The following is a 24,485-nucleotide window of genomic DNA, read 5'->3' as shown; positions in this document are numbered from 1 at the left end:
AGCATGGGAGGAATGGAGGAACCTTAGATAGGGGAGAGGGGAGGGAGGGGAAAGGAGGGGATAGGAAAGGTGGTGGAATGACTTAGACAGTTACCCTAAGTATAAGACACCAATGGTGTGAAAATATTCTGTGTACAATCAGTGTCTTGAAAAATTGTGCTCCATGTATAATATGAAATAAATTACATTCTGCCATCATGTATAACAAATCAGAATAAAAATTTTTTTTTGAAAGGCTACCTTTCAGGTGTGCCCCGATGGAGTGTTGAAATTCACTTGTGAATTTGGGGAGATAGTCACTTCCTAGTGCTTCTGATGACATCTCCTTCCTATGGAGAACAGGTCATCTGGCTCCCTGCCTCCAGGTTAGGGGAGAGGGAGAAGAAGCAAAAAGAAAAATCATGTCCCTTTTAAAATAAGCAGCACGGGCTATCTTCAAAAGGTGAAGTGGACTCCTGCTACAGTTCTAAACTGTAAGCTTCTAAACCCAGAGCAGAATTTTGTCCAGGTTCCTAGCAAGATGACAGGCATCCACAGGGCTGTGGTTGAGGAACTTGGAGTCTGCGAGCAGGAGGGAGCCTCAGGGCTAAGTCCCAGACAGGTCACGTGGGAACAAGGCAGGAGCAGTTTGAATACAAACACCTTTTGGAAAACATTAATATCTTTATAAACTTTTTTTTTTTTTTTTAGTGGGGGGCGGGGATCCGAAGTCTTTCGGAGTAGCTTGTGCTTATTTTCGGTAACAAAAGCGAAGAGGCTGCCAGAACTTGGGTCCCCCGGGGTCTGAAACGTTAGTCGAGTCCCGGCGGCAGCGCTCGCTGGGCCCGGGAAGGAGGCGGTCACCGAGCCCGGCCCGGAGCGGGTGGAGGCGGGGCCGAGCCTGGCCCGCCCAGCGGTGCCGCGGAGTACCCAGGCCGCGCTGGCTGCAGCCTCCTCGCCCCGGCGACTCCGGTAAGCCCCGGCCGTGCCCGCTGTCCTCCGTCCCCGGTGCGCAGCCCCCCGCGGGTGTGCCCGCTGCCCTGCGCCCCGGCTTTCAGCTGGGCAGTGCGTCAGAAGCGCGCGTGGTGAGGGGTGGCCCCTGTTTACCAACCAGAAAGGCCAGGGTGGGACACCCAGAAAGAGCAGGGTGGGGCGCCAAAAAGGGCGGCGTGGGCGGAGCAGCGGGACCTCGATCCCAAACTCCCGGCCGCCTGCCTGCTCGATCCCTTTGGGATCCGGAGCACCGGCCCCGACCTTTACCTCCAGAGAAGCTCTGGCCGTGTAGAGAGGAGGATCCCCGAATCAGCCTCCGCGCGAGCAATGCCCTTTTCTTCCCTCGGAGGTTGAATTTTGGAACTGCACGGCAGAGACCTTTGTTTTCCCAGATCTGCTCAGCTGCACCCTCTTTAGAGCCAGAAGGTCGAATTTTTTGACAAAAACGTTAGGGAGTGCCGTTCACGAAGAACGGGTGCTCCCTAGGAAATTGCCGCAAGCCATTAAACCTCATTTTCTCATCAGTAAAACCGTGGACCTCGCTTCATATGGTGGTGGCAAGGACCAAGTGAGATCGCAGAAAGGCCCAGCCTGGCACCTGGTAATTGTGGCAATTTTTTCAGGTCTCCCTGTGATCTCTCAGCAGTTTTTCAGATTCCCCACTGGAGGGAATTTACTGCCTCGAAGAAAGCACACAAATCTCTGTCAGGGAGGTGGCAACATTTGCCCATAGATGGCTATTTATAGTTCCTGGGTAATTTATAATGGCAGGCAAGGAGGAGTTCCTCAGTACAAACCCAACTTTCCTGAAATTTGTGGCATGTACTTTGATAGTGAAGAGTAGAGACTTTGCTCTAAGGAAAACATTTCCTTCTGCTGAGAGGTTTGGAAGATGAAAGATGGATTTTTAGGGTGGGAGGACCTGGATGAGAGACCAGAGATTTGAGTTCCTGGAACAAACTATAGGGGTGCCCTTGTATGGGAAACTGCAGATTTGTGTGCTCTCAGGTCTGGGTGGCTCCTTCTGGCCCTTTGGGTGGCTGGGAGGGGCTTTTCCATTATGATGGTGCTTTTTTTTTTTTTTTTTCCCTCTCCCTGTTGATGTCATTAGTGTTTTGAACTGAGTAACTGATCTTGGGGTGCCTCAGCATGTTTGGCAATAGCATTCCAAGGTTTTAAGGACACAGATGTTTTAGGTCCTTGACACTACTAACACCAGGCTCTGTTAAGCCCCTTGTGAGTTACCAGACTCTGATGAGTAGAGGTAAGATGAATCCAATGTGGCTTTGCAACTTTCCTATCACCCTAGGATAGGTAATTTCACACCCACACTACCCCCTCCCTCTGGGAGGAGGCCTCTATTAATTTCCTATAAAATGAGGACATCAGGAGTTTTAGAATCTGTCTAATCTTGAAGATCATCAGGCCCAGGCTCCCAGGAGAGTAACTGTTCTTGTGGGTGACAGTGAATCCTACAGAAATTTCAGATGTTAAAATTTGAGGGGAGAAGAGGATTCTTTCCTTTATACCCCTCAACTGAATGTATTTCAGAAACTGAACTCGGTAGTCTCCCACCACAGAGTTATGATTCTGAGCTCAGATCTCCGTTTAAATAGTGTTCCACCGCTTTGCAGTAATGAGGTTGCTATGTTAGTTTTCTTTTTCTTGTTTGTTTTGTTTTGTTTTGAGATGGGTTCCTGCTGCACAGCCTAGGCGGTTCTGGAATTAAAGCCACTCTCCCACCCCTACCTCCCAAGTAACTGAGGATATGGGAGTAGCTGGGACTACAGGAGTATCCCGCCACGTCTGATTTACATTGGTTTTTCCTGGCTTCGGAAACAAACTACAAGTTTAGCAGCTTAAAAAAATACAGACTTATTAACCTTGCTGTTCTGTCCTCTATCTAGAGTCTGACACAGGTGGCACTGGGGCCAAAGTGGGGCAGCAGCCTGTGCTCCTTTCATATGGTGGTGGCAAGGCACCTGCACACACACAGTGGGCTCACGAATTACTATTGGAGGGATGACCAGGAGGCAGAGGCCAAGACTGAACCTACTCCCTAGTACTAAATATACCAACCTGTGGATGCCTTCATTCCATCACTGAATCATAATGATGTGGTGGGGAGACTCCTGAGGCAGGAGGATCATATTTCAGCTTCCGAAATACATGCTTGCTCACCTAGGTTACTGGCAAATACAATCCTTGTGAGAGGGGGACAGGTCTGGTTTCCTTTCTGGGTGTGTGTGAAGGACCAGTCAGTTTCCTTGGCGTGGAAGCTTTCCTGTCTTAACAAGAGGGAGTTGAGTTCATCTCTCCTCCCTCTTTTTCTGTTGTCACATTTTCTGACAGAATCTGCTGTATCCTCTCTGACTTTGAATGATCCTCTGATTATATTGGGCCCCCTGGGTAACCTAGAATAATCTCTATAATCTTAATCTCATCTAACAGCCACTTGCCATGTAAAGCTGCCTCTAGTCACAGATTAGAAATGCAGACATCTTTGGGGGCAAGAGGTAATATTCTGAATACCACAATTGTGTCAACTGGCTCTCTTTCAGCCTCAGTTTCTTATAACTGGAGCAGAGATTACATTTACTTTATAGCATTGTTGTGAAGATTAACTCGGTAACTATGGCAAGAGTCCTCAGCATAGCAACTGATCTATAATATTTGCTCCCTACATAGAAGTTAACACAGAAACAAGGGCTTGCCTAATAGCTTGCATTTGGTAACATATTGCATTCGATGGTGTGATCACATGCCGCCTGAAGAGAAGAAACTTCTCATTTTTTAATCAGAATCAGCAGCTCCTTTTACAGCCCTGCTGGGACACCCTATATAAAGTAGTCTCGCCCTTGCGCCAGGTCACTGTAGCCTAGTGGTTTCTAGTGTGGATTCTGGCCCAGCACCTGGGAACCGGCTAGAAATGCACCTTCCTGGGTGCTACACTAGACCTACTGAATCCCAGGTATAGGGCGGGGTGGGGTCTGTCAATCTGTGATTTGGATGTTCAGTGAAATTGATAGCTAGTATTGTAACCCCCAACCCTTTATTTTCTTCCTTTTGTCCCTCATTGGTGCCCACCCCTACTAGAGTATAAGGCTCTGACCTTGATCAACAGCAGTAGCAGGTGCCCAGACGCACCTGCACACACACAGTGGGCTCACAAATTACTATTGGAGGGATGACCAGGAGGCAGAGGCCAAGACTGAACCTACTCCCTAGTACTAAATATACCAACCTGTGGATGCCTTCATTCCATCACTGAATCATTACTTATTTATTTATTCAGTCATTTATTTTAGGGATACCAGGAATTGAATCAGGGGTACTCGACCTGAGCCACATCCCCAGCCCTATTTATATTTTTTTAAGAGACAGGGTCTCACTGAGTTGCTTAGCACCTCGATCTTGCTGAGGCTGGCTTTGATCTCACAATCCTTCTGCCTCAGCCCCCTCTCCCACGCACTGGGATTACAGGTGTTCACCACCACGCCTGGCACTAAATTGTTATTTAAAGCGTTAAGTGCTTTCTGTTCAAGCATCTCTGGGTTGCTAATGTATATACAAGGTAGGTAAACACATACAGTTTTAATGATATGTTCAGATATCATATGTTTGTGCTATTTAGGGAACTCGGGGCTTTTGGATGGTCAGTGTCACATTTTTGTTTTCCTATTTAAAACAATGGGCTATAGGCTCACACTATATTTTCTACCTAAATACCCCAAACATTTGCTACTCAAAACCTTTTCAGTAAGGGATGCCCATATTTGTAAATCATCTTGCCACTGTTTAGCTTCCCCTTGCATTTCAGGTGGGTGGAAATGAATAAATAATTGTCAAGTAGTTTTTATTATAGAATGAGAGTCTTCAGTCCTTGGGCAATCTGGTTTTTGCCTCTTACTGTCTTCTGTAGGAATCTTCACTGCAGCATCTCTATTCTGCAACCTCTGCTGCCCGAGTCTTTCTAACGGATGGGAAGCTTTTTACATTCCATCAAGAGAATTGCCTTCCAGATGTGCTGACCATTAGTCCAGGGCCCACCCTGGCATGTAGCAAGGCAGATAGGGCAAACAGCTGATGTTCAAGAAATCCAAAATGCTTCCCTTGTTGATCCTAATTTTGTCTTTGGAAATTACATGGAGCCAGGTGCCATGGCACAATCCCAGCAAGTTGGGAGGCTGAGGCAGGAGGATCGTGAGTTCGAAGCCAGCCTCAACAAAAGCAGTGCTAAGAACTCAATTTGACCCTGTCTCTAAAAAGATATAAAACTAAATAAAATACAAACTAGGGCTGGGGATATGGCTCCGTGTTTGAGTGCCCCTGAGTTCAATCCTCTCACCTCCTCACCCCCCATAAAAAAAGTCTTCCTCAGCAGTTTGGAGTCAGTAACTCTCTCTGGTACACTTTCTCAAATAGAACACAGTCCTGGTTCCTTCTACCATTTCTCCTGGCTTTTGTCTGTTTTGCTATTCTGAAAAACTGGAAGAAATTCAGAAATGTAGCATCTTGACTAAAATATTATTCCCAGGTCAAGTCTGAGCCAGGACAGAGTGAACTCCAAGGTTGTGTGTACATTCATCTATTTGTACATTCGTCTATTTGTCTCTGAAACTGACACAGGGCATTATAATCTGGGTTGAGTTTTTTAAACCTTCACATCTTATTTTTATATTCTATCTTCATGTAAAATCATTATTGACCACTTTACAAATTAGGAACTGAGGGAAAGGATTTGACTATTTCAAGGTTGCGTAATTAGAAGCAAACCAATATTATAATATAGGTGTCACTTTTAGGAAAGACTAGAAAATCACCCAGGTCCTCATTTTTTTACAAATATGGTCTGTTATATTTCAGACCTAGAAAACACACACACACACACACACACACACACACACAAAACTTGTTTTTTAATCTTGACTGTTTTGAGAGCCTGTATATATTATTTCATACCTAATCAGGCAGAGTCGTAGAAAAATGAAGCTAAGAAACCAGCAATGAAATGATGCATAAGTACATTAAAATAATTTCTTGTTTTTAGAGATTTTGTATAAAAAATATTTGGTGTTAGAAAAAAGTTAAGCAGGAACAACTGCTCCTAACTGTACCACTCTATTAAACACCTTCCAAAATATTCAGAGGAATTGATACATTATTCCAAACATTTTTTTATGCAGGTGTGTGTGTGTGTGTGTGTGTGTGTGTGTGTGTAAATAGATATAAATACGTTTAATAGAAAAAGTAATAAATTATAGCTATTTTTAAACTGAATTAAACCTTGTGAGCACCTTCCATTCCAGGAATTCTTCATGCCTCTGTGTATTCAACCCCATACCTTGGACTTTTGCTCTTTTAAACAACGATTGTTTAACTTTGTTATTTGCTTATTCCTGTGATGAAAAGCCTATTTCCATTGCCCATTAAGGAATTTACTTTAGAGTCAAGTACCCAGAAAAATGTGTCCTTAGACATAAGCCTGGCTTAAAGTGTGATCTGCAACCCCAAAATGGTATTTTTCAATAGGCCTCCCATCTTATCCTGAGGACCCCAGTCAGAATACCTTTGGGCTGTTTTTGGGAATTGTCTACCCTCAGAGGAAAAAGGCTTGTCACTGTCTTCTTTGGGGATTGTCAGTAGTGCATTCTTTGGAAGAACTAAGCCTTTTTGGGAATAATATCAATATTATTAGAATAGTTATGTCAGTATTATTAAAATAGTCCATAGGAACGGACACACTGTTAATACTGAGTCTTGATGTTTTTAGAAAAGGGAGAAGTTGACACCTTCTGGGTGTGCCTTCCTTTTAAGCTGTGCTTGGTCTGGGTGGATATTGATAGCACTTCTGGTTTAGCCACCATGTTATCTACACTTAACTTATGGGCGCCTTTTTTTTTTTTTTTAAATAATGGAGGGTATTTTAGACTAGGGAGGAGGTTCAAACCATCAGATTGAGTTTTGGTTTTCTTTTAAATTCTGAAATAGATTTACCAAAAGATAGCTGATAGTGCACTATTAAAAGGGCATCCGGGCTGGGGTTGTGGCTCAGTGGTAGAGCGCTCGCCCAGCATGTGTGAGGCACACCATATAAAAATGAGTAAATAAAAAAATAAAGATATTGTATCCAACTACAACCAAAAAAAATTTTTTTTTTTTAAAAAAAGGGAAACATCTGCAATGTGTTTATTTTCCTGATACTTTTGATGATAAAACTAACACTTGGTTTCTTATAGACTATTCAGGGGATGGGTGACAAAAGGTAGAGGATCATAAAGAAAAAGTCACAGATAATCCTGTTTAATGGTACCTGCTGTCAACATCTTGGGATGTTTATAAAATTGCTTTAACCAATCAGCTGTTCCCTTTTCTGTCTCCCCACCAGCACACATGCCATACAGCCATGCTGCTCTGGGAACCCCGTGTTAGTAGTGCTGAACCAGTCCTGGCATCAACACCACCCTGGCCACTTCCTTCTTCTGCCATCTTTGCCTTCATGGAAGCAGCTCCAGTGACTACTAGCTAGTTATTGCAGAGTCCAAACTAAGACTTCAAACTCCCCTTGCAACCCAGAAACCTGAAGGCTACCTTAGGTTTGGGGCTTCCATCTGGAGAGCCATCTGGAGAGTTTATCTTGCTTCTTCGACCAGTGCTACCCTTTGTCTACCCGCCACTTCACCCTCCAGGACTCCCTCCCTTCTGATTTCTTCTTCCTGAAATGATGCATAAGTACATTAAAATAATTCTCTTGTATTACTTCTCAGTAATACCAGTAGTGTCTGCTGCTTTTGGAGTGCCTTCTCTGGCCAGGTATCATGCTGTGAAGCATGTATGACTGTCCCCATGGAGGTCCCAAGTAACATACAGCAAATAAGTGGCAGAGCCAGAACTGTTCAAGGCATTGTTCAAAAGCCTCCAGAGTAGTCTCAGAAGCCACACGCTTGACAAGTTCACGGTCTTGTTCCTGCTCTCTTCTCAGGCCAGTTTTTTCTAAAGCACTTTATCACCACTTTGTCATAGAAAGGTTCTGGGTAAGGGATCCAGTGTGTTATAACAGTGCTACTTATGTCAAAGACCTAGAGCTAGCAGGTCCAGCGACCTGACACCTTGCTGGTGCCTAATCCAAGTAAGGAGGCTCCTTCCCTCCTACTCTGTTGGGAATCCTGACCCAGCACCTATTCTGAACTTTTAGAAAGTGCCTGAAGTGCTTTTGCTCTTTGGGGACCTTGGATCCATACCCCTATCTGTTGGGTACCTTGACTAACCTGAGTCTATCTTCTTTCTACCCAGAAACCCCAGAGCATGGGGAACCAAGCAGGAAGCTGGCAGTATGCCAAGGGAGCTGGAGGAAGTTCCACTTGTAAGGAAAGGCCTGGCCCTGGTTGTCCTTGACACCCTCACTTTTTTTTTTTTTTTTTTTAAAGATAGAGAGAATTTTTTAATATTTATTTTTCAGTTTTTGGTGGACACAACATCTTTATTTTATTTTTATGTGGTGCTGAGGATCGAACCCAGCGCCCTGTGCATGCCAGGCGAGCATGCTACCACTTGAGCCACATCCCCAGCCCAACACCCTCACTCTTGAGCATGACTCAGCGTTTTCTTTTGTGGACATCACCAGACCCTGCCCTGTGCAGCTTCTCAGTCCTCCACTGGCCTTCATCCACCACTTCCTGCATAGCACTGCCCTTCAAAGATGTGAGAGATTATGGTCCAAAAGCTTTAGGGACCGCTGCCTTCCTGACCCAGGGGAGGGCAGGTGACTCTCCCCACCAAGGCCCCAAATGTCTGCTAGACCTGTCGGGCTTAGGGGAGTAGAATGTACAGCACCTTCACTTACAGCATCTGTCACCTCCTTACTTCAGGATAGGCCCAGGGGTAAAGGGGTGGTGTTGGGAGAGTTCCTAAATCTGCTACCAAAAAGCTTTGCACTTAGGCCAGTCTAAAAAGCTTTTGTGCCTTGTTTTCCTTATTGACTGAAAAGAGGGCTCAAAGCACTCAGCCTTCCCTTCTCAGATGATGCTTCCTGCTGTGTTAGTCACTTATGTAATGAGGACTAGTCACTGAGGTTGCCCAGACCCTCTCTTCATATCCCCAGGGGGAACAAGGACGTGTCCCCATGGCATCTGTTAGGGTGGGGAGCCACAGCTTCCATGCATGCTAAGCCTTTGCCACCTGTTGGGCTGCTGAACACATGCTGCTGCCTCGTGGGGACATTCTTGGTTCTCTTTGTGGCCTGGTCTGGCCCTCCAGCTCAGCCAGCAGGTTGGGGTGGTGCCAGCAGAGCAGGAACTTCAGTTGTCATATTCATTAGTTTTCTGGTATTTTCACTAGGCAGAGCAACCCTCTGGACAAGAGAGTGGTATTCCCACTGCGTAGTAATGAACACTGAGGCTTGTAGGGACTGGGTTTATTCGAGGGTACATGCTAGCTGAGGTTAGAGCTGGGGTGGGGTCCAGCTATGGACCCTCACTGACTGAGCCCAGTGAGCTTGGGTTCCCCCATAGCTGCCCCTTTGCCCAAGTTGGGCAGCATTTTCCAGTGAGCTGAGGTCTTGGGGAGGGAGAAGAGGTCCAGTACTGGGACCCAAGAGGACCCCTGGGTTCATGGCATCCTAGCCTGGAAGTTTCCTGGTATTGGTCTGTCAGCACCTTCCCCATGTTTTCTGAGGCCCCTTTGACCTTGTGCTCTGGGTTTTGAGATAACCAGCAGTCACTCGTTGTTCTGTAACAACTCCTCTTGTCCCTTTCTTACAGACTCTGTGGACCATCACCATGAGAAGCAGAGGAGGACTCACCCTACTCGGAGTCCTGCTCGTTCCGGTTGTCCTCTGCCACTCAGGTGAGTGGTAGAGAGTCTCTGGACACAGATACGCACCATCCTGCCTGCCTTGGTCCTGAATTTTCTTCCTCTTAGGCCTCTGGGAGACGAAACTGTCACGACGGGCCTCAGTTTCCACCCCAGTCCCTCTTCCAGGCCTGGCTTTGGTTTTTGTGCCTCCAGTGTTACAGGTCTGAGGTTTTATGACACCTCCTTCCTAAGCTGTGACCTTGCTGTCACTGGGACACCTTCCTGAGTTACAGCCCGTCCTGAGTTACAGGGCTGCCTTTTTCTGGGCAGGGGAACTGAACAGCTTAGGTTTCACCAAAGCCTATGGTTTCCCACCACAAGCTACCTGAGGATTGCAGTGGAAGCCTGCCTTACAGTGCTGGGCAAGTCCCTTCAGGTCCTTCCCAGTGTCCCCAGAGCCTTTTGAGCTCAATCCTCCACTCTGTGGCTTCTCCTTAGCAACAGTGATGATGATCATAGTGAGAGCAGCAGCTAAAGCTTAGAGCACTTCCGTGCTGATCAGTCTGCCAGTCACGGTCCTTGTATTTACGTGTTTAACCCTCATGTCAACCCAATGGAGTAAGTACTGTGTTATCCGTGTTTGACAAATGACAAGATTGAGACTCAAAGAGAAGAAATAACTTGTTAAAGAACACCCAGAAGTGTTTCACCAGAAGTGAACCCTGGGTGCCTGTCTTCACACCTATTCCAGGCCCCCCCTCCTGGGACGCCTGTTCTCCTGGGCTGCCCCTTTCTGAACCATCCTTCCCCTGGTTCCTGGAGGAAGTTGGCCCGAGTCTTCTGTAATAGAACAATGGTGCCACTTGATTTTGTTTCATCATAAGGATCTTCCTGCCTGTGTCCTGTTGGTACAGCATCCTGGCCACTTCTGATGCCTTTCCTTCTGGGGTTGGGGTGGAAGGGAGAAAAAGAAGTGGCAATATAATGAATAATTAAAAAAAAAAAAAAGGTCTCTGCAGTGTTGGGTGTATTCGTAGTCACCACATATTGATGGCTTACTGTGTACTAGGAACCAGGACAAAGCCTACCTCATCTGATCCCCCCAGCCCTCCATGAGGGGCCATGCTCTTGCGCTAATTGGACAGTGGAAGAGACTGCAGCAGGAGAAGTAATTTGCCCAAGGACACACCTGACTGCTCTCTCCCTTTCTGAGAAAAAAAGAGAAGTCAGGATTCCCCTCCTCACCCGCCTTCCTCATCACCTCCCGTAAGGAGGTTATAATGTGGTCCCCCTGTGTCACAGCACGGTGTTCCTTCCTCAGTTCTTCTATCCAGTGTATTGCCTGTAATTACGATAGTAATTGGAATGTGAAGTTCACCCACACACACGGGAGAGAGAGAGAGAAGAAGAGAAAGAGGAAGAAGAAAAAGGGAGACGGACAGAGAGAAGGGAGGGGAGAGAGAGAGTACCCTTGCTGTTGCCCAAGACACCGTGAAACCTTGGGGGAACTTTTGTGACACAGGCCATTATGTCATAGGCAGAAACATCTCTCAGGCAGAAAATGACATTTGATCCTTACAATGAAGCAAATCAAGTAGCACAAAGGTGCCTGCTGTTACAGAGGTTGAGACTTAGGACAACTTCCTTTAGGAATCAGGGGAAAATGTCCCAGGACCAAGTGGCCCTGAGGGTCAAATCCCGTCCGCCTTTGGTTAGAAGTCAGAATATCAGACCATTCACTAATTACTTGTGTTTGATCCTGGTTTCCCCCCAACGTGTACCCTTTCCTTCTTGTCCCACTCGGGACAATTAGAAGAACGTCTTGGTTAAACCATACTTGGGGTTAGAACTGGTGGCCTGAGTCGCGTCTCAGTTCCATTACCTAGCAGTTGTGTGACTTTGGGCGGGCTAGGTGAATCTTAGTCATGGATTTCTCTTGCAATATGGAGTTGAAGTCCCTTGACACCTTCACCTTATAACAATTCTATGAAGGGCCTAATGCATAAGTGCACAGACATTTGGACATTAGATGAATACATTAGATACGCAAATTTCTGCCCTGCAGAAATTCCAAATATGGGCCTCGACCCCTAACTAAAGGTTTGTCAAAAAGCCAAATAAGCTCTGGTTCCAGCCAGGATAAGATTGACGCCTATGGGTGATCTTTTAAAATGGCCCTCAGACAGCCAGATTAATACCACACCTTCCCTCTTCCAGCTCTTTGGGTCTTCCATTCTTTTTTTGTTCCAGGGATTGAACTCAGGGGCACTTAACCACTGAGCCACATCCCCAGACCTATTTTGTGTCTTACTAGAGACAGGGTCTCATTGAGTTGCTTAGTGCCTCGCCGTTGCTGAGGCTGACTTTGAACTCAAAATTCTCCTCCCTCAGGCTCCAGAGCCGCTGGGAAGACAGGCGTGTGCCACTGTGCCCGGTTCTATTCTTTCTTCTCATGTGTACATACACGTCGGGCACAAGGAAGAGACTGTGAGAAATGGTGTTCTCGTGCCTTCTGTTATACCTCTCCACTCGCCTCGGTATGGCCAGTGCTGCCCCTGGGGAAGAGTGGGCAGAGCGGTCTGATGGAGCCCTGCCTACAGGGTTGGGGGCCTGCTCTAGCTCTGCCGCTTTGAGGCTGAGTGTCCTTGTCCTTAGTTGGGTCACTTCCTCTCTCCAATCATCTGTAAACCGAAAGGGAGGAGTTTTTTTGCCCTGATTTTTCAAGGGGTTTATCTGGAACCTTCCCAAACCACAGGATCTCCTGTGGGTGGGATTTCACACCTGAAAAAGCAGATTTGACCATTTAAGTGCTGTAGAGAGCTTGACTCTTCACTGTGCTCAGGCAGTGAGGATCCACTTTCTGTTGGACTTCTGGAAACTCTCCTCATTCCCTGGAGATGACCTTAGAACTAGAAGTCAGCTTTCGGGCTCCAAAACCCACCCCGGTTTAATCCTAACATTCTTCTGTGAAATTTTACACGTTTCATCTTTGAAAATGTCTTTTTACAGGTAGTCACCACTAAATACTGAAGTCATAGCAGAAGCCACGTAGTGGCAGGAAGGTCATTCTCTCTGGTCCTAGAGAAGGGCGTATCCACATGACTCAGGGAGATTTCCTTTTGACTCTGGATTCCTCAGCTTCTCCCCATTACAAATGTTGACTGTGACTCCTCTTCTTTTTTTTTTGGGGGGGGTCACTATTGTGATAAAAATAGAGAAGGAAAAATAACCCAGGAAAACCCATGGTTTAGCTGGCAAAGATGAGTCCTAAGAACCTGACTACTGGCCCTGGGTTAGTACCTTAGTAGGGAACAGGTCAATGATCATACCCTATCCCAGAGGTTGTCCCACTTTCTATAAAGGGCCAGGCAGTAAATATTTAAGGCTTTGCAGGTCAAGAGACAAAATCAAGTATATTATGTGGGCTCTTATATAAGTAACAAGAGAGGAAACAAAAAAAATTGATGTACAAAATTCACAGTGCAATAAATGACTACAAATATATACTGTATGTTTGCTAATGAGAGGAATAGAATATTTTTAGGGAGGATCATGAACACCCATTTGTTTCCTCCAAAGTAGGTTGTTGATCATGAAATCCTGGTCTGGATGGTTACCGTGTGGTTCATGATGGAGGCTGATTGTCAGGCAGGGAGGAAAAGTGCTGAGCTCACTCTGTACTTGTGATGGTAGAAACCTCTGCCTTACTTTTATTGGGTGAAGTCAGTATCAGTGTAACAGGTCCTGACAGGTTTTCTTTCTGATTGTAGAGTTTGCCCTGCAGTGCTACAGCTGTGTTGACCCTGTTTCCTTCTGCAACGAAACCACCCGCTGTCATTTAGACTTGGATGCGTGTGCCATTGTTAAGGCTGGTAAGAGCTTCCCATTCCCTGTCTCCAAAGTGCAATGAACCCATGGGAGCCTGACCAACGTGTGCCTCTCTTATTATTCAGCTCCTATTCAACAAGTAAAGTTCTCAATGATTGTCGCCAGCTATAGATAAGACTTTTTTAAGCATTTGCCATATATTTTTTTTATTGAATACTTCTCATCTACCTCTCAGGATGATCTTTTATCCTCATTTAATCAATGAGGAGACTGAGGCTCAGATTAAGTAATGGACTAAGGTCAAGTAACCAAGTCAGGATTTGAACAAGGAAATTCATCTGATTCCTAAATTTGTGCTTTTAAACCGTGATACTGTGCTGCCTCCAAAATTTTTGAAAACCTCTGAGTGGCCAAAATCCCAAACACTGACAACATCAGATAATGGCAAGGATGGGGGAGAAACAGCAGCTCTCATTCATTGCTAGTGTGAATGCAGAATGGTCCAACCATGGATTATAGCTTGGCAGTGTCTTATAAAAGCACCATTTTGATTCAGCAATCTCATTCTTTATTCAAATGGATTGAAAACTTATACCCACATAAAAATATGCCTGTGGAGATTTACAACAGCTTAACTGATAATAGCCAAAACTTGGAAGCAGCCAAGAGGTCTTATAGTAGATGAATAGATAAATTGTGGTACTTTCAGACATTAGAATTTTATTCAGCATTAAAAAGAGATGCGTTATCAAGTCATGGAAAGACACAGAGGAATCTTAAATGTATTATTAAGTGAAGGAAGCCAACCTGAAAAGTTTACGTTCTGATTCTAGTGACATGACATTCTGGAAAAGATGAAACTATGGAAACAATAAGAAGGTCAGTGGCTGCCAGGGGTTATAGCAAAAGGAGGGATAAATAGGGGAAGTACAGAGGGTTTTCAGAGCAATGAATTACTCTGTATGATAATGGATACATGTCATTATATATTTGTCAAAACCCACAGTATTTATGCAATTGTTAGGATATTGTTTGTCCCCCACCAACAAGATCCATGTATTGGAGGCTGAGCCTTCAGTATGACAATATTGGGAAGTGGGACCTTTAAGGGGTGGGGCCTAATACAGAGTCCCTTGGGCGTTGGGTAGGAGCCTTCAAAAGGAATTAAAGTTGCTCTTATGTAGTTCTTATGAGAGGGTTATTATAAATTGGCTGAGCCTGACCCCACCGAGCTTTCTGGCCTCCTTTTTTGAGATATGAACCTTTTTCCCACACATGCCCCTACCATGATGTGATGCCACCCTCTTTAGGCCCTCACCAGAAGCCCAACCAATGAGGAGGCCCAATCTTCACTTTGAACCTCTTGAGTTGTAAGCTGCATAAACTCCTTTATAAAGTTAGCCGATGTCAGGCATCTCATTAAAGTAGGGAAACAGGCCAATACAATACACAACACCAGGAATAAACCCCTAATATAAATTGTGGGCTTTGGGCAACAATGATGAGTCCATGTATGTTCATCACTCATAACAAGTGCTATCACACCAGTTGGGTTGTCGCTAGTGGGGAGGTTGTGTTTGGGTCTCTCTATTTTCTGCCCAGTTTTGCTGTGAACTTAAAAGTGATCAAAGGAATGCAATTTATATTTTCTTTAAAGGTCATGTAAATCTCAAACATTTTTCTTCTTCTCATAAACATAAGTCCCAAAAACTTGAGCCAGATGTGTAATAACCAGAAGTTTTTTGAAATATGGTCATCCCTCCATATCTGTGAGTTTCTCCTCTGGGGTCAACCAACCACAGATCAGAACTCTTTGAAAAACAAATAGGGGCTTGTGTGGGAGAAAGGTTCATATCTCGAAAAAGGAGGCCAGAGAGCTGGGTGGGGCCAGGCTCTTGTCTACACTACTATGTACATACTTTTTTCCTTGTCATTATTCCCTAAACAATACAGTACAATGCTATTCTCATAGCATTTACATCATATTAGGCATTATAAGTGATCTAGAGATACAAAGGGTGTGCACGGGTTATGTGCAGATACTACCCCATTTTATGTATGGGACTTGCACTTTCTCAGATTTGGGGCATCTTCAAGGGGTCCTGGGACCTCATTTTTCCCCCCAGCTGTAGAATGGGAATGTTTACCTCCAGGATTACTGGAGCAGTTAGAAGAAAGAATGAATATGATAGTATTGGGCAAAGTCTAGAAGAGAGTCAGGCATTGAATGCTAACTCAGCCACCACTCAGTGGCCTCCTGACAGTAGTAACCCTGTTAAATGTACTTAGAGTCTTAGAGGATGATGACAGTGCCCTGAATAAGGGCCACACCTAGAGGTGCTTAAGACAAGAAACTATTGCTTTCAGTAAGTTTGAATCAAGCCTTTAAGATGGGGAGGTCGTGCAAGCAGAGAGAGCCTCTAATGCTGTGAGACTGATAGAATCCACTTGACTTTGGGCAGTTCTGATGTGGTTTATCATTCGAATGTGATAATTCGAGTGCTTGGCACGCTGCAGGATGCATAGTAAGTGATTAATTGGTAGCAATTATTAAGAAATTGCTCTCTGTTCTCCTCAAGCTATTAGGCTTCACTAATTAAAATCATGGCAACTTTAATGCTTTTGAAGCTCCGATACTTAATTACTATTACATAAAGCAGTATCTTGTCCTATTGAACATTAGCTTCTCCTGTAATATTGGAAGTATCTATTTTAATAGGCATGACTCAAGAAAATAGAGCCATTTTGAGAATGATGGCTAGCTTCTGCTTCTGGACTAAGAGATCATTAAAATCCAATCCCAGTACCCATCCTTCCTGAGGAAGAGGGCAGGATAGTTTATATATACCTGCAGTTATGAACTTAGAGATGTTTTGTTAAACCCCAAGCTATGAATGAAAATAGATAAAATAGTTACACATCTTAAATAAGGAAATGGGCACTAGCACAGAAGATAAGAAAATGATTCTGGGGCAAAGATGATACCTTATTATATGTACAATATAATCCCTAGTATCTGGCACACAATCTGACACAAGGACACTGTTTTATTGGGAGAGGAGAATATATCATAACACCTCTTTCTCAACTAATACATTTTTTTCATTCAACATGCTTTTTATGAATATTTTAAAAACACTATAAAATCCTCATCATATATATTTCTGCCCTTAGTTTCCTACAGTGCCCATGGATATTTTTCTAAAAATGGGACTGTCATGGTATATGCTTATGGAAATTTTTCCTATACTACTGAGTAGTCTAATGATTTTAAGTGAAGTTTAAAATATTTTAAAAATAAGTCATTCATATGATAAATTTAAAAAATCTTGTTTCCTGTAGAAATGTAAATGAAAACTACTCTTCCATGAGGGTAACATTGGATTCATTCCAAATAAAAAATATTGCATTTACCCCATGCATAAATACTTCATTTATGCAAATGGATATTCTACATACTCTTCCACGTCTGTTCTTCTTCTTTTTTGAGATATTCATATGCCACAAACTGTGCATTTTAAAATGTACAATTTTAGTAGCTTCTAGCATATTTACAAGGTTGTGCATCTATCACCACTGTTTAATGCTAGGATACTTTTGTCACCCCAAAAGAAACCCCTTACCTATTAGCAGTCACTTTCCATTCCTCCCTCCCACATCCCTGCCAGCTACTCATTTAATTTTGTCTTTGTATATTTGCCTGTTTGGGGCACTTATGTAAATGGAACCATAGAGTATTGTCCTTTGTCACTGGCTTCTTTTACTAAGCCTTATATTTTCAAGGTTCACTCATATTAGAGCAGCTATCAGTATGTCACTTCCTGTTATGGCCAAATATATATTTATAACATTTATGCATAAGCTCTTGTATGAGCATAGCTTTCCATTCTCCTGGTTATTTAGACTCAGGAGTAGAATTGCTTGATCATATGATAACTCAATGTCGAGGAATAGCCAAACTTTTCCAAGGTCTCTGCACCATGTTACATTCCCTCCCACCATGTCTGAGGGTTCTAGATTCTTATTTACTAGCCAACACTTGTTGTTTTCTTGATTGTCTTGATCTTATCCTCCTGGCAGGTATGAAGTGATATCTCATTGTGATATTTCTTTTTTCTTTTAATATTTATTTTTTAGTTATAGGTGGACACAGTATCTTTTATTTTATATTCATGTGATGCTGAGGATCGAACCCAGTACCTCATGCATGTTAGGCAAGCTCTCTACCTCTGAGCTGCCGCAGTCTGGCTGGGCACAAAATCACGAGCCACTCAAGCAGGAACAAACTTTATTTTTTGAAACTGCCGCCAATGCTCCGTGTCCGGGAAGATTCCCAATCGACCCACGCCGCGTTCTCCCAGAACCCAAGAGGAGGGTCCTCCTCCGGAATTCCCTCCTACCGCACTTCCCCAACCTATGGGAACTCTCCAGGAGTCCCGTAGCAGGCCGTGGTGGACAGCAGGAGTCCAATATCCATATGAATGCAAATCTTAACATAATCATATCATCTCGATGGCTTGCTGGTGCCACCTTTCAACCAAAAATCCCATGCATCATATTACTTGGCTGTGGCTCTTAGCATCTCCCCCCTTCTGTTTAATTAAGCAACAAGCAATGTGGCTAGGGACCGTGCCTGTTAGGTTTGTCCAATTCAACATATGGTTCTTACCCGTCACTGACTACCAGTCCAGCATATAGCCATACTTGTGGATAGGCCTATGCATCAGTGGGCGGGGGGGGGGTGAGGTTCTTTGCCTCACCTCTGTTGGCCTCCAAAATTAGACCATCACTAGTAGAAGGGAGGAGGATACAGAAATGCCAGGACATCAAGTCAATTGACGGCTTCTAGGAAAAATTGCATCACTGGTGACACATCAGCAAAGATACGCCAGCACTACCATAATTCGCGACAATAACAGATAGATCACAATGCATACAAGTGATACATCGTCCAGGCAAGTTCTGTAAGCAGTTCAAAGCGGGGGAATCTATCAATATGTCTTAGCACTGAGCCACAACTCCAGCCCCTGATTTTGGTTTTCTTAATGATTCATGATGTTGGGCATCGTTTCATGTGCTTGTTGCCTCTATTTGTATATCTTCTTTGGAGAAATGTCTATTTATTGCCTATATTTCTGTTGGCATGTTTGTTTTTTATTCTGGAGTTATAAAGCATTTGAAGAAATTATGAAAGAATTTCATCCCATGGAATTCCATGCAGATAAGGAATGACATAGGCCCATAAGTTTGGTGTGGAAACAGCCTGAGTTAAAAACAAAACACACATGAAAAAACTACTTTCCTCCTCCCCCAGCTCTATGCTTCTGCTAAAAGCTAGATGTTTTATATATTCTGGCTACTAAATTCTTATCACTTAATTTACAAACATTTCCTCTCTTCCTGCATGTTGTCTTTATTTTTTCAATAATGCCCTTTGAAACACAAAAGTTTTTAAACTTTGACTTAGTCCATTTTTCTGAATCCTTTTTTAAAAGTCGAAATGTGTTTTATTTTTAGACAACCTAATGACATGTTTTTTTTTTTTTTTTTTCACTTTCAGAATAAAGGAAGGGCTGACATCAGCCCCATTTGGCTTAATTCCTGATGTTGTGTAGCTAATAAGCAGCAGCCAAATTGGTCAAAGTCAAGTTTGTTAACATTTTCCATTTCTAAAGGATCCATAAAGAAAATCATGCATGGGGTCACACACTCCTAACTATAGCCTGAGGGAGCAAACCTTCTATCTAGATTCATGTTTTTACCAATAAAGATGGTGTAGTTTTGAAATAATCAGGGATATACTGGATTTGTTCTGCACTTCCTGTCATAAAAGGTTTTACTCTGGCTGGGCAAGGTGGTATACACCTGTAATCCCAGAGGCTCGGGAGACTGAAGCAGGCGGATTGCAAGTTCAAAGCCAGCCTTAGCAAAAGTGAGACACTAAGCAACTCAGTGAGACTCTGTCTCTAAATAAAATACAAAATAGGGCTGGGGGTGTGGCTCGGTGGATGAGTGAGTACTTGCCCTCCTCCCTCAAAAACAAAAGGTTTTACTCTTTCTGGTCTGTTCTTCAAATTTACCTTTGATGGATTTCATGTGATCTCTGAAGTACTTCTCATAGGCCTCTTCTGTGAGGCTGGTTTCCAGCAAGTGATGGTTCATGACACATCAACCCCAGAGATGGCAGTACATAGGTACCTTCACCCTTGGGGCCTTCAGTAGAAGCCTTTCGGCCAAAGAGAGACTCACCAGTGCCAACCTCTGTCCCTCTTGAGGTCTCATCCTCCACCTTCAAGCACAGCCTGTCTGCAGTCCCCTAGACGGTGTAAATGTTTGAGGCACCTGACTGGAGGGTGATACCAGCTTTTATCTTGGGGAGGAGGGAAGTTGGTCTTTTGTGTTTTGTTTTAAACTCAGGCACTTATTGTGCCCCAACAGGCCTGTGTTATTCCTTATCTGCATGGAGCACCGCTGTATGAAATCCTTTCATAATTTCTTCAAACACTCTTTAATTAGCAGACTCTTTGCTTTTCAGCTTCTTCTTGCTATATGGATAGTACTTCAGTGACCATTCCTGAGCTTCTATTGTTTACCTTTTGTACATCATAACCTTTTTACTTCATAGGGTAAACTCTAAAAGTAGAATTGCTGAATCAAAAGGGATTTTGTTTAAAATCCTGGTAGATAATACCAAATTTCTCTCCTAAATGTATAAATGCCTAAATGTGTAAATATGCTCTCCTCCCCCTCTTCCCCACCCCCTTCCATCCCACTCATCTCCACTGGCTCTGACAAGACAGGTCTTATGGAAGAGTTCTCAGTCCCTCTTACGCCCCAACTGTGAGGACCCTTTTTGACTAGATCTAATTCCACAGAGTGAGTTCCCAGCAGTAGAATGGAGGGTTCAAGGGCAGATTCAGAACTCTACACAGTTGATTTCTTACCCCGTGTGTGTCTCCCCACAGGGCCACGAATATATCACCAGTGCTGGAAGTATAATGATTGCACTTTCGAAGAGTTTTCAAAAAGATTAGGAGAGCCTGAGCTAACATATAGATGCTGCCAGAAGAAGCTGTGTAACCGCGACTTCGAAAAACCAGTAAAAGGAAAAGGGGGGACGGTCACCTTATCAGGGAAAACCATACTGGTGGTGCCGCTGGTTCTGGTCACATCCTGGAACTGTTTTCTCTGATTCAACACCAGGAAGGATTCTGCAGGCTGTCCCCTTCTCTATCTTTCCCATTTCCTGGCAGCTGCCCTCCAAAGCCTTTATTCTTTTTCCACTGGATCCTGCTGGGAAGGAATAAAATTGTCCGTCCTGGAACAGTTTGGATAAAAGAAAGGAACTCCAAGAGACTTGGAAGACGAGTCTTGTGCTCAGGGAAGGTGCACTTGACAGGTTTGAGTGAAGCATGTGCAACTCCGTAGGTCACATGCTCCTGCCTCTGCTCTTGGGAGAACCAGCTGTGTGGGGATAGTTTATGTGGGTTCTTAGCAACCCTTAGGCATTTCCCTCTGGTTCCTTGGGAAATAGCATGAGCAGTACTTTCAGGGGACAGGGGGATTCTTTTGAAGACTCCCCGTCACAGGAATTGCTTCTGTTAACCTCAGAGCTCCTGTGTTGCCGTGTAGGCACACTGAATATTCTAGATGTTGGCTATCAGTAAGAAGCAATGAGATTTTTTTTTTCTTTTTTTTTTTTTTTTAATTTGTTAAGGATCAAACCAGGGGCCTCTCGCATGTTAGGCAAGTGCTCTACCAATGAGCTACCTCCCCGCTGCCAGAGCAATGAGGTCCTTAATGCAGAAAGAGCGGGTTCACGGCGCTGTTCTCAGCTAGAAGACATATGGCAGGGACCGGGTAAGGTTCCTAGATGGCAGGGTGTACAAACACAGGCTTTGTCTTTAGAGAGAATTGGGGAATTTGAGGTTTTCCATGTGTCTAAATTTTGTGTGGGCATTGTTGTCTTTCACTAGAAAGATTTAATTGCCTTAATGAGTATTTAAGCTCTATTCCCTCCTTTTTCACCCTGCTTGGAAAAGTGGGATATCTTGACTTTGCCACATGTAATTTAAGAATAAACGTTCTATGCCACACCACATGGCTGGGAGTACTAAGTGTGCCTATTTTAACTGTTACTGTTAGGAAGACGTGTGTGTGTATGTGTGTGTGTGCGCGCGTGCGTGCACATGTGCATATGTGTGTGTGCTCATGCATGTATGGAATGCATGCAATGGGAATAGCCTTTGGGGCTGCCATGTGTGATTTCCCAATGCCATCACTAATAGCAACAGATCAGGAAGCATATTTTACCCGCCTGTCTGCATTCAGTGTGGTGATTCCTAGTTAACTCAGCACAGATGATATAAAATACATTCATGTGGGCTATTATCACGTTAAGGCGAGATTGCAATAAATCACCAAGTTGATCTTAAAGCAGGAGACAAACTTTATTCACCAACTGGCGATCTGGATCCACCAGCTGGCAGGCCAAGGGGTAGGCTGCAGGTCTACACCCTTCGACCCCCTTCCAGGGTTTAATATGGTTTTATAGTCCAAAACCATATTAAAGCATAAGTGGCTGTTACTATGATTCAAAACCATAAACAAATGTCATGAGATCTAAAGTCATAAGCAGAGAAGAGAGTGGGTCAAAACATCCCTAGTTGAGGACAAGTTAAAGACAGTCAATTTCTGACAGAGTACATTGTCCAAGAAAAATGGGAGCCAAAGAAAGAACACTTTTACATTATATAAGTATTTCCATTTTGTGTTGCCAAATGTGCTATGCTAAGCAACTGTTGATGGGTACAGAGGTGGGGCTTTCCCTGGGAGAAGCATTTCTTACATGACTGGAGTTTCAGGGCAAAATGGAGTCTCTTTGGTCATTGCCTATATAGCCTGACCCATAACAATCATAGTCACCAATGTTGAAGCTTTTGGAAGCTCTTCCTTTTGCCTAAACAATGGTATATCCCTTTCGGGAGGATAAAAGTTTCCCTTTTCCCCATGGTTGTTACTGTATAATTCTTAAGATCCCATAGGCTTAATGACATGTGTATTCCTGTGTTCTTGGTTGTATTTAATAGCATAGCATGGTTTATGCAGATGCAAGAGGAATTTATTGATTAACTCGAAAATTCTTGATTTTATATCTGCTCTACAAGTGAAATGCATTGTGTAGTCTTTTAGATGATAATGCAAAAAATGTTGCTTTTCTGAAAATAGAATATAATCAAATGGATGAGTGTGGTTTATTGGTCCAGATGCAGTATGCTCAGCGATGGCAAATTGAAGAAGGACATTTGGGCAGTATTGGTTTTCATCTGTTTATGCCACTACCTAAATATTGAAAAGCAGAGACTTCCTCACCTCTGCCTTGAGTGATCCATGGTAACACTGTTTTTCTTCACATCATCAATTCAAGACATGACTAGTTAGGACTCTTTCCTCAGTAGGCCTTTTTCTGCCTGAGGAAGTACTGATGGTGCCCACAGCCACTGACTGAGTCTCTTATATTTAAGAGTTTTAAGGAACAAGAACTGATTTTGACTCACTTATGCAGAAAATGAAATTTTTGGAACCTTGTGGGGAAATGCCTCCAGATTCCCCAAGGCCAACAGTCCCTGAAAAGTCTCTCAAGATTCAGATTCCGATATGAGACTGTCTGCCTGTTCTCTTGGGACACGTATTCACTTCTTGGCCCGAGTACATTGGGGAAAAGGTAGTTCTTTAATGCAGAATCTGGGTGCTGCTAGGTGGGGAGAGGGCTTCTGATCAGTTAAACTCAGCAAGCAACATATAGATTGCCTTAAGCCTTGAGATTTCTTTCTGTAGAACATTGCTATGATAATGCCACAGACCAAGGTTGAGTCCTGGACTCAAAAGCAACAATGAAGAGGCCAGAGAGGAGCTGAGTGTGATCTAGAAGATCTTAAATCTAGTGATCTTTGCATGGCTTTACAGAAATTGTCATAGTATCAATATTGGCTAGTGACAACTCCATTGGGTCTTTTTTGGGGAATGAGCCTTGTGTGCAAGGTACACATCTGATGGGTGGGTAAGTGAAACTCCTTTTATGTCCTGAAGGGTGCTGATCATTGTCCAAGTTCATCTTGGACGTACTGGGCTTTAAGGTATGGGTATATTCTTCTTGTGTCCTCATAGTCAGCCCCATGACTGAACATCATGTGGTGTATGTCCTGATATGAGTCTGACCAACTCACGAGTTTTGGACTTTCGGCTTCCTGAGAGAATGGACCAGCTTTATACATCTTAGTCCTCAGCAGGACCAGATGATTTATCTTGCACAGTAAGTCAACTCTTTATTGGTGTTCATACCTATTGATGCACATAGGTTTCTATTACTTGAACATATCTGAATTAATGCTAACAGTTCTTCTTGTTAAAGGATTCTTGTGCTGAGAAGGCAAAGCTGCCTGAAGGTCATACCCACCTGACATTCATTTCAATGAAGGCAGCTTTTTGGTGAAGGGTTCTGAGCTCTGTGTCTTTTTTTTTTTTCTCCCCTTGTTCCAGGGGCATTTAACTACTAAGCCACATCCTCAGCCCTTTCTATATATTTTATTTAGAGACAGGGCCTCACTAAGTTGCTTAGGGCCTCACTAAGTTGCTGAGGCTGATTTTGAACTTGTGATCCTCCTGCCTCAGCCTTCTAAGCCTCTGGGTTTACAGGCGTAAACCATCGCCCCGGTCTGAGCTCAGTGTCTTAACAGCTCAGTGTCTTAACAGCTCAGTGTCTTAACGTACATTTTCATCCATACTATCATCTCACTTTGCATAAGATGAAACTACACTTGGAGAAGTTAGCTGAATTGCTCAAGGCCACCAAGGCAATAGTTTCACAGCTCCCTAGGTAAACCACTCTACTG

General features: G+C 43.8%; 1 protein-coding gene across 1 annotated transcript; it reads left to right on the top strand.

Moving 5' to 3' along the window:
* The first annotated feature begins 855 nt into the window (after positions 1-855).
* On the top strand, positions 856-21,694 carry Cd59 (CD59 molecule (CD59 blood group)). The gene is made up of 5 exons (XM_076847029.2): positions 856-951; positions 1,498-1,573; positions 9,732-9,816; positions 13,536-13,637; positions 20,559-21,694. The coding sequence occupies exons 3-5, from the start codon at positions 9,750-9,752 to the stop codon at positions 20,783-20,785; spliced, it is 396 nt and encodes a 131-aa protein (XP_076703144.1). The 5' UTR covers positions 856-951; positions 1,498-1,573; positions 9,732-9,749; the 3' UTR covers positions 20,786-21,694.
* The last annotated feature ends 2,791 nt before the right edge of the window (positions 21,695-24,485 follow it).

The sequence above is a fragment of the Callospermophilus lateralis genome, chromosome 2, assembly GCF_048772815.1.
Source record: "Callospermophilus lateralis isolate mCalLat2 chromosome 2, mCalLat2.hap1, whole genome shotgun sequence".
Lineage (NCBI taxonomy): Eukaryota > Metazoa > Chordata > Mammalia > Rodentia > Sciuridae > Callospermophilus > Callospermophilus lateralis.
Note: the sequence above shows the minus strand (reverse complement) of the source record. Positions and strands in the feature narration are given on the sequence as shown.